The sequence below is a fragment of the Oxyura jamaicensis genome, chromosome 3 (assembly GCF_011077185.1).
Source record: "Oxyura jamaicensis isolate SHBP4307 breed ruddy duck chromosome 3, BPBGC_Ojam_1.0, whole genome shotgun sequence".
NCBI classification, from domain to species: Eukaryota; Metazoa; Chordata; class Aves; order Anseriformes; family Anatidae; genus Oxyura; species Oxyura jamaicensis.
In genome coordinates this window covers 66,960,166-66,973,813 of record NC_048895.1, presented here as the reverse complement: position 1 = coordinate 66,973,813, position 13,648 = coordinate 66,960,166, and the positions used below count along the sequence as shown (strand labels likewise).

The window sequence follows — 13,648 nt, the reverse complement described above, 5'->3', positions numbered from 1 at the left end:
TAACAGTGTATGAATTACTTGGGTTTCTCTGTTGTGGTAGTATAGCAAGCAGTGAGTGTAATACTAGTTTTTCATTCTTTAAGCAGCAGCAGCACAGTGAATTTAGCTCTCCTGAAATGTAATACCGGAGGATCTGAACTACACATCATTATTATTCTATATATTTTTTGAGACCCTGGAATTCTCTATCATACTCTTGGTGGCTATCATCTTCTACCACAGAAAAATAATACATGTTATATACAGTTAATTGCTTTTTATGTACCTTAGGCTTGTGCACGATCTTCAGTCATCATCAGCACTAGGTGCTTAGTTCAGGTTGTAATAGCACTGGATGAGTATTTTTCAGCTCGTACATCCCACTGCAGGTAATTTTTTGCTAGACTTTTGATGGACTGCAGACCTCCACCTTATTAGTGTAGCATCTATCTGCTTATCAGTCCTAGTCTCAATCTCCTCATTATTTCAGTTGCACAGCTACAATAATTATATTCTACATGTTTCAGATTTCATAAAATAGCTTAAGACTGTACTAGGTGGGGACATGAAATTTCGAAGACCTTGGTTTTCACTTTGTATGCCAGTCATTAGTTTGCTTAAAACCAATGTGAGTTTCAGTCCCTGCTACAAAGCTGCTTTGACCAATTTACTGAAGCTAAGCTGATAGACGCTCAGCATTTAATTAACATTTAACGTTCTATCTAGAGCATTTTACAGTGTCTGAATTGTATTTCGTCAGTATCCACAACTCAACTCCCCACCTTTCTGGGTATGACTGCACTTACATGATAGTTCTGTCAACTGTGCATGTGAAAGAAAGCTGGCAGTAAATACAAGAAAATGTACTACTTTGAATATACATGTGCTAGAAGTGCTTCATAAACCTATATTGTCTTGTTGGAGAGTTTGAATCATGGAAAATTTATGATTTTCTTGTCAGAAATGACACAGCTGTAGTTTTTCAGCCCAGATCTTCAAGCTGGGGAATTAACAAGTGCACCCCATGTGGAGATGCAGAACTGATGTGCAGGCAATGCCTGGGTTTGGATGTGGCCATACCAAGAGAAGGAAGTTCTTTGTTGGCCTAGTTAATGTTGGGTTGTCTATGCTGGCAGAAGGAAACAAAACAAAGCACTGTACTGCAAGGCTCCTGTCATTGTGCGTGTCCTGACGAGACAAGACATGTTGAGGTAATGTGTGTGTCTGTACACTGCTGCAGAAAGGACTATCAGATTGTCCAGTGAAACTGTGCTATAGGTGAAACTTTCTGATTTTGATCTAGCCATTGTAGTAGAGCCACATTTGGGCTGTATTAGCATGCCTGTACGTGGTCAGGGGTGGCATACAGTAATATGTGCTCACAACACTGCTTGCTGTCATGTCCCTCTACAAATGCTTTCACATCCAAATCCTCATTATCTGTTTCCATATGCATAGAAATTTAAGCTTTACGCTCTCTTTACCCAGGATGGAGGGCTGCTCTTCATTGTTTCTATTGTATCCCAGACTGCTTTCTCCTTTATGTTAATACATGGATGTGTAACGCTGATTTATTTATTTTTATCTGATTATTCAGTATTCAAGATTGTTACATTTCCTGTGAACACCCCATTGTTTTAGGCACACTGCAGATACAACAAAATATCACCTGCTCCAAACAGCTTCCCATCAAAAAAATATCTGGCTTGATTTCTAGTCTTAATCATCATTGTGGGTAACTTATTCAGGATTATGTGATAATGCATAGACAGTTCTTCAGATGAATTGCCTATAATTGCCTAGCTGGGTAGTTGTCTGATGCCTTATGACAATAAATCAGCATGGTTCAGTGAAGTTTTATGCTTTCAGTAACATGCCTCAGAAGATGGTCATGCTACACAGGATCTAAACAGCTTTTTTTAAAAAAGTAGTTTTGATAATTATAGACATGGCATTGTGATATCTGGTGTGCACAAATCCTGAAAGTATCAAGAAATAGGTGAATTATTGAATGTGCCAGCTCCGAGTGTTATTTGTAGCCATTGGGTTTTAGGCATTTCTATATCCCCATGCCTGCATTTTCTCTCTTCTTAGCTGGGTTTACTCTTCTGTGGTGCATTTTGTAATTTCTGCCATGAATTAAACAAGGTGATTGTGCTGTGGCCAACAGTGAAAGAGTTGGTGTGCCTTGTATGCTTTTCTTGAGCCTCTGTGACTGGTCACCCGTGGAGATGGGAAGTATCCAGCTGTGCAACTGCTTTATGCTCCTACATTTTCTGTTTTGTCTGTGATCTGCAGAGTTTCTTGAATAATCTGTGGTGGTTCTGATGTGAGGCTCTTAATATAACTCTTGACAGCGACACATTCCCAAAGCTTCTGTATTCCTCCAGGGATAATATTTAATATTTAATTTGGAAGTTTAGCAAACCTTATTACAGTTCAAAAACAATGGAGTGAAGAAAGTCCCAGAATGGGAATAATTCTGCTAGTTCTTTGAATCATGGAATCATTAAAGTTGGAAAAGACCTTCAAGATCATCTGGTCCAACCATCAACAGCTGCTACTGCAAATAGATATTCCATAGAGGACTGGGTGCATGTTGGCAGCCTTTTAACACAGAAGAATACCGAAATACCTCTAGAGATCATTGACCATCTGTAAAGTCTAATTCATCTTGAGATACCCAGCCCTAATGTATTCTGAACTCTGCAGCTTCACCCTTGGCCCAGGGCAATGACATGAAATAGTGCAAAAAATAGCCTTTTACATACTTTCAGTTAACACTATTGACTCCAGATAAAGTTTTAATTCTGCCAACGGTGCGTCTTTACCATCCACGTCCCATCTTATTCCAATTTACAGTCTCTCAACACTATTGCTAAACTAACAAGAACTGTCACTGTACCAGAGTGCCTATGCACCCTCAGTGCTCATACCACAAAAGATAATGCTCCCATTGTCACTTACTCACCAGTAGCCTTCTTCCTCTTTACAGAATCACAGAATCATCTAGGTTGGAAGAGACCTCCAAGATCGCCGGGTCCAACCTCTGACCTAACACTAACAAATCCTCCACTAAACCATATCCCTAAGCTCTACATCTAAATGTCTTTTAAAGACCTCCAGGGATGGTGACTGAACCACTTCCCTGGGCAGCCTATTATAGAACTGTCCTTCTGGTATTTATCATCAGAAAGGTTTCTTTCTTAGTAGCTCTATAGGTTTCTTAGTCCATGAGAGCAGGTTCTTTTTCTTGCGTACTGCATGCTCTGTACAGTCCTTGACCATATGTCATGCCAGCCCCTGCTGCAAAGCAGCAGCTCTGGGAGCCCCAGCCCCAGCATTGCCTGACATCTTAGGGGTTGAGTGAGTTGCTGCCTAAGATACAGAAACCACTCACTGGTGTCTAATAATGAGTTCACCTCCAAGCCTTTTGTTTATGGCACTGGTGCTAGGTTTTCTCTTTCCTGCTCAGTTACCTTTTCACAGTAAAACTGTAGGAACTAATAGCTTTGCACTCTGTCTGTGTCAAATTAGATTTAAATTGGATTACTGTTTCCAAATGTTATTGATGGGGAGCTGAGAAAGATACACACTCCTTGATTTCCTTACGCCTTTAAAGACAAGGCTAAAAATTCAAGTTCTGTTGGATCTGCATGATCTATGGCTGGTTAATAATAACGGCAATTGGCATTCTATCTTTTTTTTCTGACTATCTCAGGGAAGTCTCAAGCTTTGGGGAATAAACTTTATAGAAATCATGAATAATAAGTAGATAATCCATTATTCATATCTCTCTGCTGAGGGACAAATGTCACAGAGTGGGTATATGGCTGGACCAACCTTTCATAATGAGTTGGTAAAAGGGGAAGGAAAAGAAAGCCTATCCATCATAACTGATTCCTCTACCTTAAACAATGAACATAATTTCTTTTAAGATTATTTGACTTTGAGTAAGTCTTATGAATATGATTAATACGTCTAAGATCATCCAGGAGGATAAATTATTCATGCAAATTACACATTTATAAATAACATAGAGATATATACAGATTTCTTTACCTTCACTAATACTCTGGTATATTTGAAAGTGAGATTTTTTTTTTTCTTTTCAGATCCTTTCTTTGCAGTGCTATAAGTAGCTTCACACTAGATAAAATAGGCTAAACAATGAAAAAAGTGCTTGACTGCAGAGCTTACAGGGTAAAGAAATAGGGTTGTTTTGATGTATTTCTGTGTGAGACAGAGCCAGGTTTAACCCTGAAATCTGGCAAACCAGAATGTTAGCTCAGAGTTAACTTAAATCCAAAATTACTGTAGATCAGAAATCAGTTTTTAAAATGTCATGCGTGAGGACATAATGACCTCATGAAAGCTCAGGTTTGAGGAAAGGCTCCAGCTTGTCAGAGCACTTGTGTATCCCTGTGTTAAGCCAGTGCAAGTGCCTCTCCCAAGAAGCAAGCTGCTAGGTCAAGAAGGGTGCTTACCCAAGTTTAGGCTAGGAGGTTAAACAACTTAAGTGAAAAGTTTGTGTACTAGGAGCATCTTGGAGGTCATTAAACATCTTGACATTTTAAAGGGCTGAGTGCTTGGAGGCTCGTTTCTTTTGAAACAATGAGCTCTTCAGAGCTTTCCTCAGGTTCAGCATGGTTCTCGTCACAAGATGCTGGGGTGGTTTTACCCAGCTGGGCAGCCGAGCTCCACCACATCCACAGCCACTCTCTCATACCCCCTCCTCAAATGGAAAGGAGGAGAAAATACGATGAAAAGGGCTCAAGGGCTGAGATAAGGACGGGGAGATCACTCAACAATTATTGTCACAGGCAAAACAGACTCATCATAGGGAGATTAATGTAATTTATTGCCTATTACTTAACGGACCAGAGCAGTGAGAAACTAGAAGCAATCTAAAAACACCTTCCCCACAACCACGTTCTTCCATCTCCTCCCCTTGAGGGGTGCACAGGAATGGGGAATGGGGGCTGCGGTCAGTCCCTGACACTTATAATCTTCTGAAATAAGAAATCATCTGAAGATTATCAGATCTAGCTACAGAGCTTGGGCTGGATCAAAATCAAGGCATCAAAAATTAATCGTATTTTGTGAAAATGCATGTTCAAGTTCCTAGATCTGACTTCAGTTACTGTGATTTACATCCATGGATAAGGCAAAAGGAAAAGTGCCTGTTCTGTCTCTCGTTCTGGTGTAGCCAAAACCTCTCTAGCCTAATGTGCGGAGTGTCTAAATGGAAACAGCAAGACTAAACACTTATGATGAGCTAGTTCTGTTTGTGACTGGTAAATGAGATTAACTCCAGACGAAGGTGAAGACATGTTCCCATGACATAGCTGTCCCCCCTGTGCTGGCTCTGCAGCCAGCTGGTGTCCTGTGATTGCATCCCACCTCAGCAGCACCATCTGTTGCAGATTTCCTTCAGTATGTATGACAGGAAAACCTGAAAGCTCACTGGGGCACCCACAGCTTCAGTGGCAGTTTGTCAGCAGTTCTTTGGTGTGGCTCTCCATGCAGCCCCACCAACACGAGCAGCAGTACTGGGCAAGCAGCAGGAATGGTTGCCAGCAGCTGGAGGGCTGCGAGCTGCCTGCGACCACAACACGGGGCAGCTGCATCAGCCACACACCTGCAGGTCACGCCAATCTCCCACTCCAGGAGAGGAAGCAGAAAGGAGCTCTGGATAAGATCAGGCTGGGTAAGATCGGGTATTTGAGGGAGGCAGAAAGAGCTAAGGTTATCTAGGCTCTCTAAAGGTTTGCTGAAAACATGGTATAGAACAAATGCAGTGAATGGAGTATATTTATGTGCTTTATGAAGCAAGATCAGAGGAGCATCCTTGTAAGAGGACATTTTCTCTATTGCGTGAATAAGTAAGCAGTAGTAGTGGTTTGCCTTCAGGCAACAGCATTATTATAAAGTTGTCATCAGTAATACAGATAGGTATAAGGAAATAACAAACTATTCTGGGTCGAGGATTTAAAATCTCACTGAAGAGGGACATTTCTTTTGACCTTTATGGAGAGCTGAAAGCCATCTACAACAGGCTTTGCATCCACTGAACCAGCATCTCAGCAAAGCAGGAGACAAGCAAGGTTTTGTTTTTCAGGCATGGGAGCCTCTTGGTCCTGTCACAGTATCACAGGACAGGTGAGGTTGGAAAGGGACCTCTGGAGGTCACCCAGTCCAACCCCCAGCTCTAGCAGGGACGCCTGGAGCAGGATGCCCAGGACCATGTCAAGGTGGCTTTTGAAGATCTCCAAGGAGGGAGACTCCACTTGCTGGGTTACCTGTGCCACTGCTCTATCACCTGCACAGTGAAGAAGTGTTTCCTGATATTTAGATTATATAGTAAAAGAAAATAGATCCCTATTACCCCTGCAGGTTATTGTCCCATTGGACTGCCTCTCTTCCCTCGTCCTGCAGCAGGGCTGGATGACTACAAAGTCTGTGGAGAAGCAGTGCTGGTACTGGTGAACTTCGTTATCTGCAAGACTTGCTGTAGTGTGTGAAAATGGAAAAGAAACAATTAGCCCATAACTGTGCTTTCTAACTGAGGTTGCTTTTCAAAGCAATGATGATGATAAGTACTTTCTGGTCTAATCTTCATCCTCTGTGACGCTTCTGCCTCTTTACTGCCTGACTCTGGCACTCCTGGTAGGGCAGCAGAGAAACAGGATGCCAGACAGAGCTCCCCCTCTGCACACCTACTTTGCCTTCCCCCTCGCAAGTCTCCTGCTGCATACATTTAATTCTCTTCTGCTGAGCTCTGTGCTGTAATGCAGAAGGAGTACATAGTGCCTTTGATGATCTGATCTAAATAGCAAGTTGTCATCTGAATTAAAAGGGAGAGACTGCAGCAGATGAAAGAGAAGCAATATGCTTATTTTCTGGTCTGGCAGTGCTGTTATTCCACCTGTGTCCCAAGCCCATATACAAATAATTGGGAATTTGCTGTCTTAATGGCTGTTTTTTATTTTTTTATTTTTATTTTATTTTTTTTATTGTACCTCTGCGGCTGTGTGGGTGAATGCGAAAAGGTTTTTGCACATGTATATATGCATTTTTGGTAGACACTGCACAGCTAAAGCCTCTTTTAATTTTCTCTCTAATTTATTTTTAATTTTGTAAACCCCCAGGGGTAAATCCTTATTATATGATGTAAAATCATCTCTTCTACAAAGCAGCTTATTTGTTGATTTTTAATTTGAGCCAGCAGAGGCAAAACTGTAGCTTTTTTTTTTCAAACACTAAAGCTCCTCTGTATATATAACTGTCAAGAGTGTGGCTCACTGCAAAATTAGTAAAAAAAAAAAAAAAAAAAAAAAAAAGAGAAAACCAAACCGGTCCTTCTCAAAAGAACAAAGAGAGGGTTTGTATTTCTCTGTGTTAACATTATGTTAGACCTCCGAATCTGAAATCATTCTTAATATGCAGTTTGCTTTTAACTTTACAATACATTTGGATTAGACTGAGTATGAAGGCTCAAATTCTCAAAAGCTCAAGCACTGACAAAGTTAGGGCTTTGTTTTAATTTTTTGAAAGGGGATCTCCATCACAAAATGGCACGGTCTAGATGGCGTTACTCCGGGCACTCACATAAACACATGTTCACCAACACCAATATGTTCTGTTGGCTTGCTGGAAGTGTTGCCTTTAAGGTACCCTGCATCCATCTGTTTTATTGTTTATATGACTGGCTGGAAGCCTTAGTCACAGTCCTATTGAGATAATAACAAAAACACACAATCTGACATAATCTCTCGTGCCTTTACATTCAGTGGGAGAGATGTTTTCAAAACACTGGTTATCTCATCCTAAACGATCCAGCTGGAATATGTCAGGTGAATAATGCTTTAAAATGTCTTACCAGCTAGTTCAGATTTAGGCACTTACATTCGGTTCTTCAGTCCTACAATACCCACAACTCATAACGCCCAATTTATGAGCTTGCTTTGATTTGTCATCAAGGAAAAGAGAGAGAGAGAGAGAAAAAAAAAAAAAAAAAAAAAAAAAAAAAAAACTTTTTTTTTTTTAATTGAGTGGTGTTTTTTTTTTTTTTCTCTCTGGTTCTAAGGCAAAGGTGATGTTTATTCCTATTTGGGCTGTAGACTTTTGAATGAATCTCTTGATGCCCTCTAGTTCTCTTTTGAGTCTTTGCAAGTTAAGTAAAGGCTTACCTACCTAACTGCTATCCCTTTTTCCTCCTCTGTGTTGTCACTGCATTCACAGAAGATGCCATCTGTGATTATTGTCCAGAGGTCCTCTCCTGCTGGCAGCCCACACATTCTCCAGGCTGTCTTGCATCATTGCCTTCTACGGTGTCTCTCTTGCAGAAGTGTGACATGTCAAAAGGGTGGCTTTTTTCAGCCCCATCTCAAAACCAGGATTCTACTCACTTCTTCCTTGAATTGTCCATAGCTTTGGGTTGAAACCCACTACAGATGTTCATCTTTCCTCTGCCCTCTTCACAGAAAGTCTCTCACTTTAAGAGCAAGTCAGTGCCTCTATGAATTTTGATGACAATTCCAAAGAAATAGAGAAGAGTAAACAAGTAACAGCCCCCAAATTAACAATGGTTTGAACATGCTAGAAATTAATAATTTGGACAAAGGGACCCAGGTCAGAAACCAGACCTTTCTCACATGCCATGTAGAAGGAGATGCAGCCCGTGAATGGAAGCAAAGACAAAGTGTGTTCCACAGAGGAAGATGCAGCTTGTGCACAAGATTTTTCTCCAGGAACAAATTCTCTATTTTATCTCTGTCATGGTGAATGCCTGTACATCTCTTTGCTTTCCACTGGGTGAGACAAAGACACTTGCTGTGAAGCTAAACCAATGTTCATCAGAGCTGCACGGTGCCTGCATAAATTCATTTTGTCAGTGCTTTTTGCTCTGCAGAGCCTTCTCAGCTCAACCTGATCTTTTGCAGTTGCAAACATCTCGGGGCTTTATATCAAAGATAGAATACCACTTGCCAGATATTTTTCTTATTTCTGTCATTAGCCCAGCAAGGGCTGAGAAAGCAAAAGGGAGAATTAAGGATGTCAGTTAAAATTGTAGATGATTTAATTTCCACCTCTGGAAACTGTGACTTTAGCCAGAACTCATGTCTATACATTCCTTTTCATAGCTAACTTATTTGGCTACATCTGAACAGTACAGTGACCTGTGGTTGGAAGCTGAAGCTGGAGAAAGAAAGCACTGACAAATCAAAGTCACCACAGGTTCCCTGAGATTTGTCCTTAGTCCTTGGCCAGGGAGCCTAATGCCAGGCTCAGAGCTTGAGCCTGCTTCTTCTGTCTGCTTTGTAGGTAGGGGGCTAGCTATCAAAACCAGACTTAAGTGGGGTTTTTGCTGTTGGAATAAAGACTGCTGTGACACTGAGAGCTCTGTACTGCCCAGTAGTTCGATGTCTTTGAATTTTAAACATCCTCAAAATTTGCTCTGAAATGCCTTTCCATTGCGTTGGTGTTTTCCAGTTGGTATTTTAAAGGTGTTATCTAGTCAGCATAAAAATTAGAGAGAGAGTTTCAGTACCTGGGAAGGATTTATCTGCATGTTTTACACTGATTTTAGTAGGAGTTAGGACATCTAATCTCAAATGCTTTTTTGAAAATATGTCGCTAAATGTTCTGAAAAGTAAGATCTAAAACTTTCCTCTTTCTGCTTGCTCAAATCATCGTAACAAATACACAAATTTAGTCATAATTCATGCCTGAAATGCTTTGTTCCTGAACCACAGTGCAAACAAAGGGTGGGAATTTCTTTTTAGTGAAAGTTCTCCTGTGAGGTGGCAGTAACAGGAAAGTGTGGTGTGCTTGAAGGTACTGACTCATTTTTATTTAGGGTCTTAACTAATTAGCCTCCTCACCATCTTGTTTCATCTTATTGAGAGAGAGAAAGCAGGAGAAAATGAGAAAAGAGGAAGGAAGGAAGGAAGGAAGGAAGGAAGGAAGGAAGGACAGGAAATAAAGCTTTTTAGCATTTACAGTTGTGCATTCTGTGTCATTATCACTGTAATAATTAGGTTGTTGCCTAATGATATTCCACTAGATGCGTGTATATATGTGAGTATCTGTTAGTGAACACACATCCGATGATTCAGATGGTTTGTTCAGGTAAATATCCATTCAAGTCAGTTGGTGGAGCCAAGATTTACCAGCTCAGATTTTGAGTGAATTTCGGAAGTAATTATCCATTCTTCTGTGTTTATATTCATGAGATTTGAGATAATCCTGTGCTCTGGAGAGCCTGCCATACAGTCTCACGGTACAGATATCACCAGCTTCCATTTGAACCTGAGAATGAACACACTCGTAATGGTGGAAAATGATGAGGGAGAATTGGGAAGCCTGAGCAAGTTTTGGTGCCAATTCACAATAATGTTCCCTTTCTTCTGTATTTTCCACAGCTCGTTTTGATGATCACAGACACTTGGAAAGGCTGTAGCAAAAGGAACAATTCTCAAGACAGTGGATTTCTTTTTAAACTTTCAAGACAGTTCAAATTCTGTTTCTGGTTCTTTCACAGCACAGGTCAAGCCCATTTAGATCCCTGTTAGGGCTGCACACTCTCAAAGACATAAAATCTTACCGTGCTCACTAACAATCAGTTTGCCCAGCCCCTTTCACGGCGGGGTCCCATCATGACTGGAGTGTACTGTCATGCAAATAAGTACCAGGTTTGCCCACCCTCACTAATGAGCTGGTTTCTTTTTCACTGAGAGCGATAATAATCCCTAGCCTAGCGTGAGGACTGCTTTGACCTTTTGAAAGTTGTGGGTTTGATCTGCAGGCTGCATTGTACTGTCAGTCTTCACATGGTGGAAATTAAGTCTTGGGTGATTGGCAGGGCTCCCATGCAAGGCACCACAGAGCAAACCTGCCTCCTTCAGAAGCTGGTCCAGGGAGCAGAGAAACCTGTCATGCAGAGTCTGTCCGTCTCAGTGCAGCCTTTCTCCAAACAAGTCTGATACTTTGGACCTCTAGGATTTTAGTAGCTATCATTTGATCAGGATCTGTCATCTGCCCAAAAGCTTTGCTATTGCTGGCCTGCCCTCATATCCCATCATAGTGACAAATACTGGTAATCCCCCACTTCTGGCAATAAGCATCATGTGTAATACATTTACCAGTATGCATGGAAAGTATTAGTGTAGGTAATAACAGCTCTACTCTTTAGCATTTTATATGTATGTGTATAAAAGTAAAACCAAGAACACTTTTAGTGTCTGCCCAAGTTGCCCTTGTTTTTGCTGGCATTGTTTACATCTCAAATGAAGCGGCAGCCTGGCCTTCACAACTTACTTTGCCAAGCTGGTTGTTTTCATATCTGCAAGACAAGTAGGGTGTGTTAGTTTTCACTTCCTTGCCATACCTAGTAATATATAGTGCTTTTCAGCTACATATTGTAAATCCAAGATATCGTCTAGATAATTTCTCTTGACATGTAGGTACTTTGTGCATATAAACCTAACTATTTTACATAATTCTTCTTTCCTCTCTCTTTTATTTTTATTTTTTTAACCACAGGAGAAGAAAACTTGCTGGCAATTTTGAAAAGGAGATGGTGGAAGTACATGATCCTAGGGATAATAGATATAGAAGCCAATTACCTGGTTGTCAAAGCTTATCAGTACACCACTCTTACTAGTGTACAGGTAAGTACACAAAGGATTTTCTCTTTTTGAGGTAATATAACAGGCACGATGTGATCAATGTTTCAGCTTCCATTGGCTTCAGTACACTGACAGCTGGTTCCTTCCTGTGTCTTCTCTGTGATTTTTAATGCTGTCTCACAAGACATTTTTTCATATTGCACTAGTTTTATTACTCAGTATTTTCCAAACTGTACAAAACCTCACTGGCTTTCATGTTATTGGCCTGTGATAAACCACACATAATCACATTTTTGACCTAATCTTCTTAGTTTGTTCCTTCAAGGAAATATTTTTGGATAGGAAGATGTGTTTTCTTCTCATTTCTATCGTATTCAGAAACAATACAAGCACTTCTTTTACAATTCGGTAATCAGGTCTGAGTGTAAAACTTGTCATTAAGTAAAATTAATGTAGATGTGATAAAGAAGTCTTACACAAGCAGTTTGGTGGATTATGTTATATAACTGCTTAATTGCAGCTATCAAAATTGTACCTTCCCTTAAAAAAACATACATGCAGTGAACAAAAACTAGGGTAGAGACTTCTCCAAAAATCTAACCTGTATATTTTAAATGCAGGCACCAAAGACTGAGTCTTCTTCCCTTTGAAATGCAGAAGTGAATAATAGAAACATTTTTAAGTAAATGGAAATTGTCTGTCCTGGGAAATCATTACATACTTCATTGCTATTTGTTCTAAAGCAAACCTACTCACTTTTTCTCTAAATCACTGGGTAACCCTAGATCATGTTCAGGTTATTTTACACCTTGCTTGCCTGAAGTTTGCTTTAGAGCCAGTAAAACAATGGAGCAGCACTTAAAGTTCTGCAAAACCAAAGCTTATTAGGAGTATATCTCTTCCACATTTGAACAAGTGGTATTGGAAAACACTAAGCACGTTTATCTGAATAAGAAGCAAAACCAGAAGAAAACTATAAATCCAAGGAATCTGAATCTAAGATCTAATCTAAATATTCACAAATGCCTCTACCATTGGAGTCATGGTTTGAGAATTCTTTAAAACATTCCCAGACAATTTAATAACACTTTTAACACTGTTCTGCATCAGATTAGTCAGCACAGAGTAAAACATAAATCCAACTGAATACTGTCTGATTTTATAGCTACTAAAAGCCTCCAATAGAAAAGCAAAAGCTGAACTGCTTCTTTTGCATGTTCACTCGTAGCATGTAGGAATAACGGCCTCAGCAAGGCAATCTAGGTCATTAATCCTGTCTCCTGCAGCCACCAACAAGCGTGTTTCAGAGGTCTGTCTGGTTGCATCCATGAAAGGACAGTTTAAGGGCATTGCCAGTGTCTCAGCTGAATTAGTTAGTTAAAATGAGCCCCTGAGAGAGAGGAAGGATGGAAGATGAGAACTGTCATATGATACAGGCAGCTTCATCTCCTGTTTAGACCTCTTCCATATAAAGTTCACAACAGAACTCGGTTCTCTTTCCCCTATGGCTTGAAAGAGGGAAGAGGTAGAATCTCAAATGTCAACAGGTGTTTCTCCAGGAGTGAGGAGTGGAGAGTCTCCTTTTCCCATAGCTGTCCTGGACTGCTCAAATACACATGGAGTGAGTCAGGAATATATGCTGCATTTTAAACTCCCTTCATGCCATAATTTGAATGAGCTTCTAAGTATAGAGAAACCCCAAGACGTGGTCGGAATGGTTAGAGTATGAGCTAACACGTTAAGATGTTGAATCACATGTTTGCTGAGTTGTAGACAAACTGATGAAACAGAAGGAGCTCAGGAGATTATTCAGCCTGAAACAACATTAGTCTAACTGGTGTGAAATGGAAAGTAAAAGATGTAAAATAGCCAGCTGCTCCTAGAATCTGGTTTCTGAAGAAGCAAACAAGACCACACTATTGAAAGGATCTTCTGAAAGACCTCATCCTGCCAGAGCACTATGTAGGAGGCCATAAATGCTCACAGGCACAGACTTTTTGTTTTGTTTTGTTTTGTTTGTTTGTTTGTTTTGATGG

The 13,648-nt window shown here is 40.4% G+C and overlaps 1 protein-coding gene across 3 annotated transcripts in view; it reads left to right on the top strand.

Moving 5' to 3' along the window:
• The window catches only part of SLC35F1 (solute carrier family 35 member F1), a 257,592-nt gene that overhangs the window by 193,153 nt on the left and 50,791 nt on the right, over positions 1 to 13,648 (top strand). For all 3 annotated transcript variants that reach the window (XM_035320594.1, XM_035320593.1, XM_035320596.1), the window contains one exon: positions 11,527 to 11,654. In XM_035320594.1, coding sequence (XP_035176485.1) covers positions 11,527 to 11,654 — 128 coding nt within the window. The remainder of the gene's footprint in view (positions 1 to 11,526; positions 11,655 to 13,648) is intronic.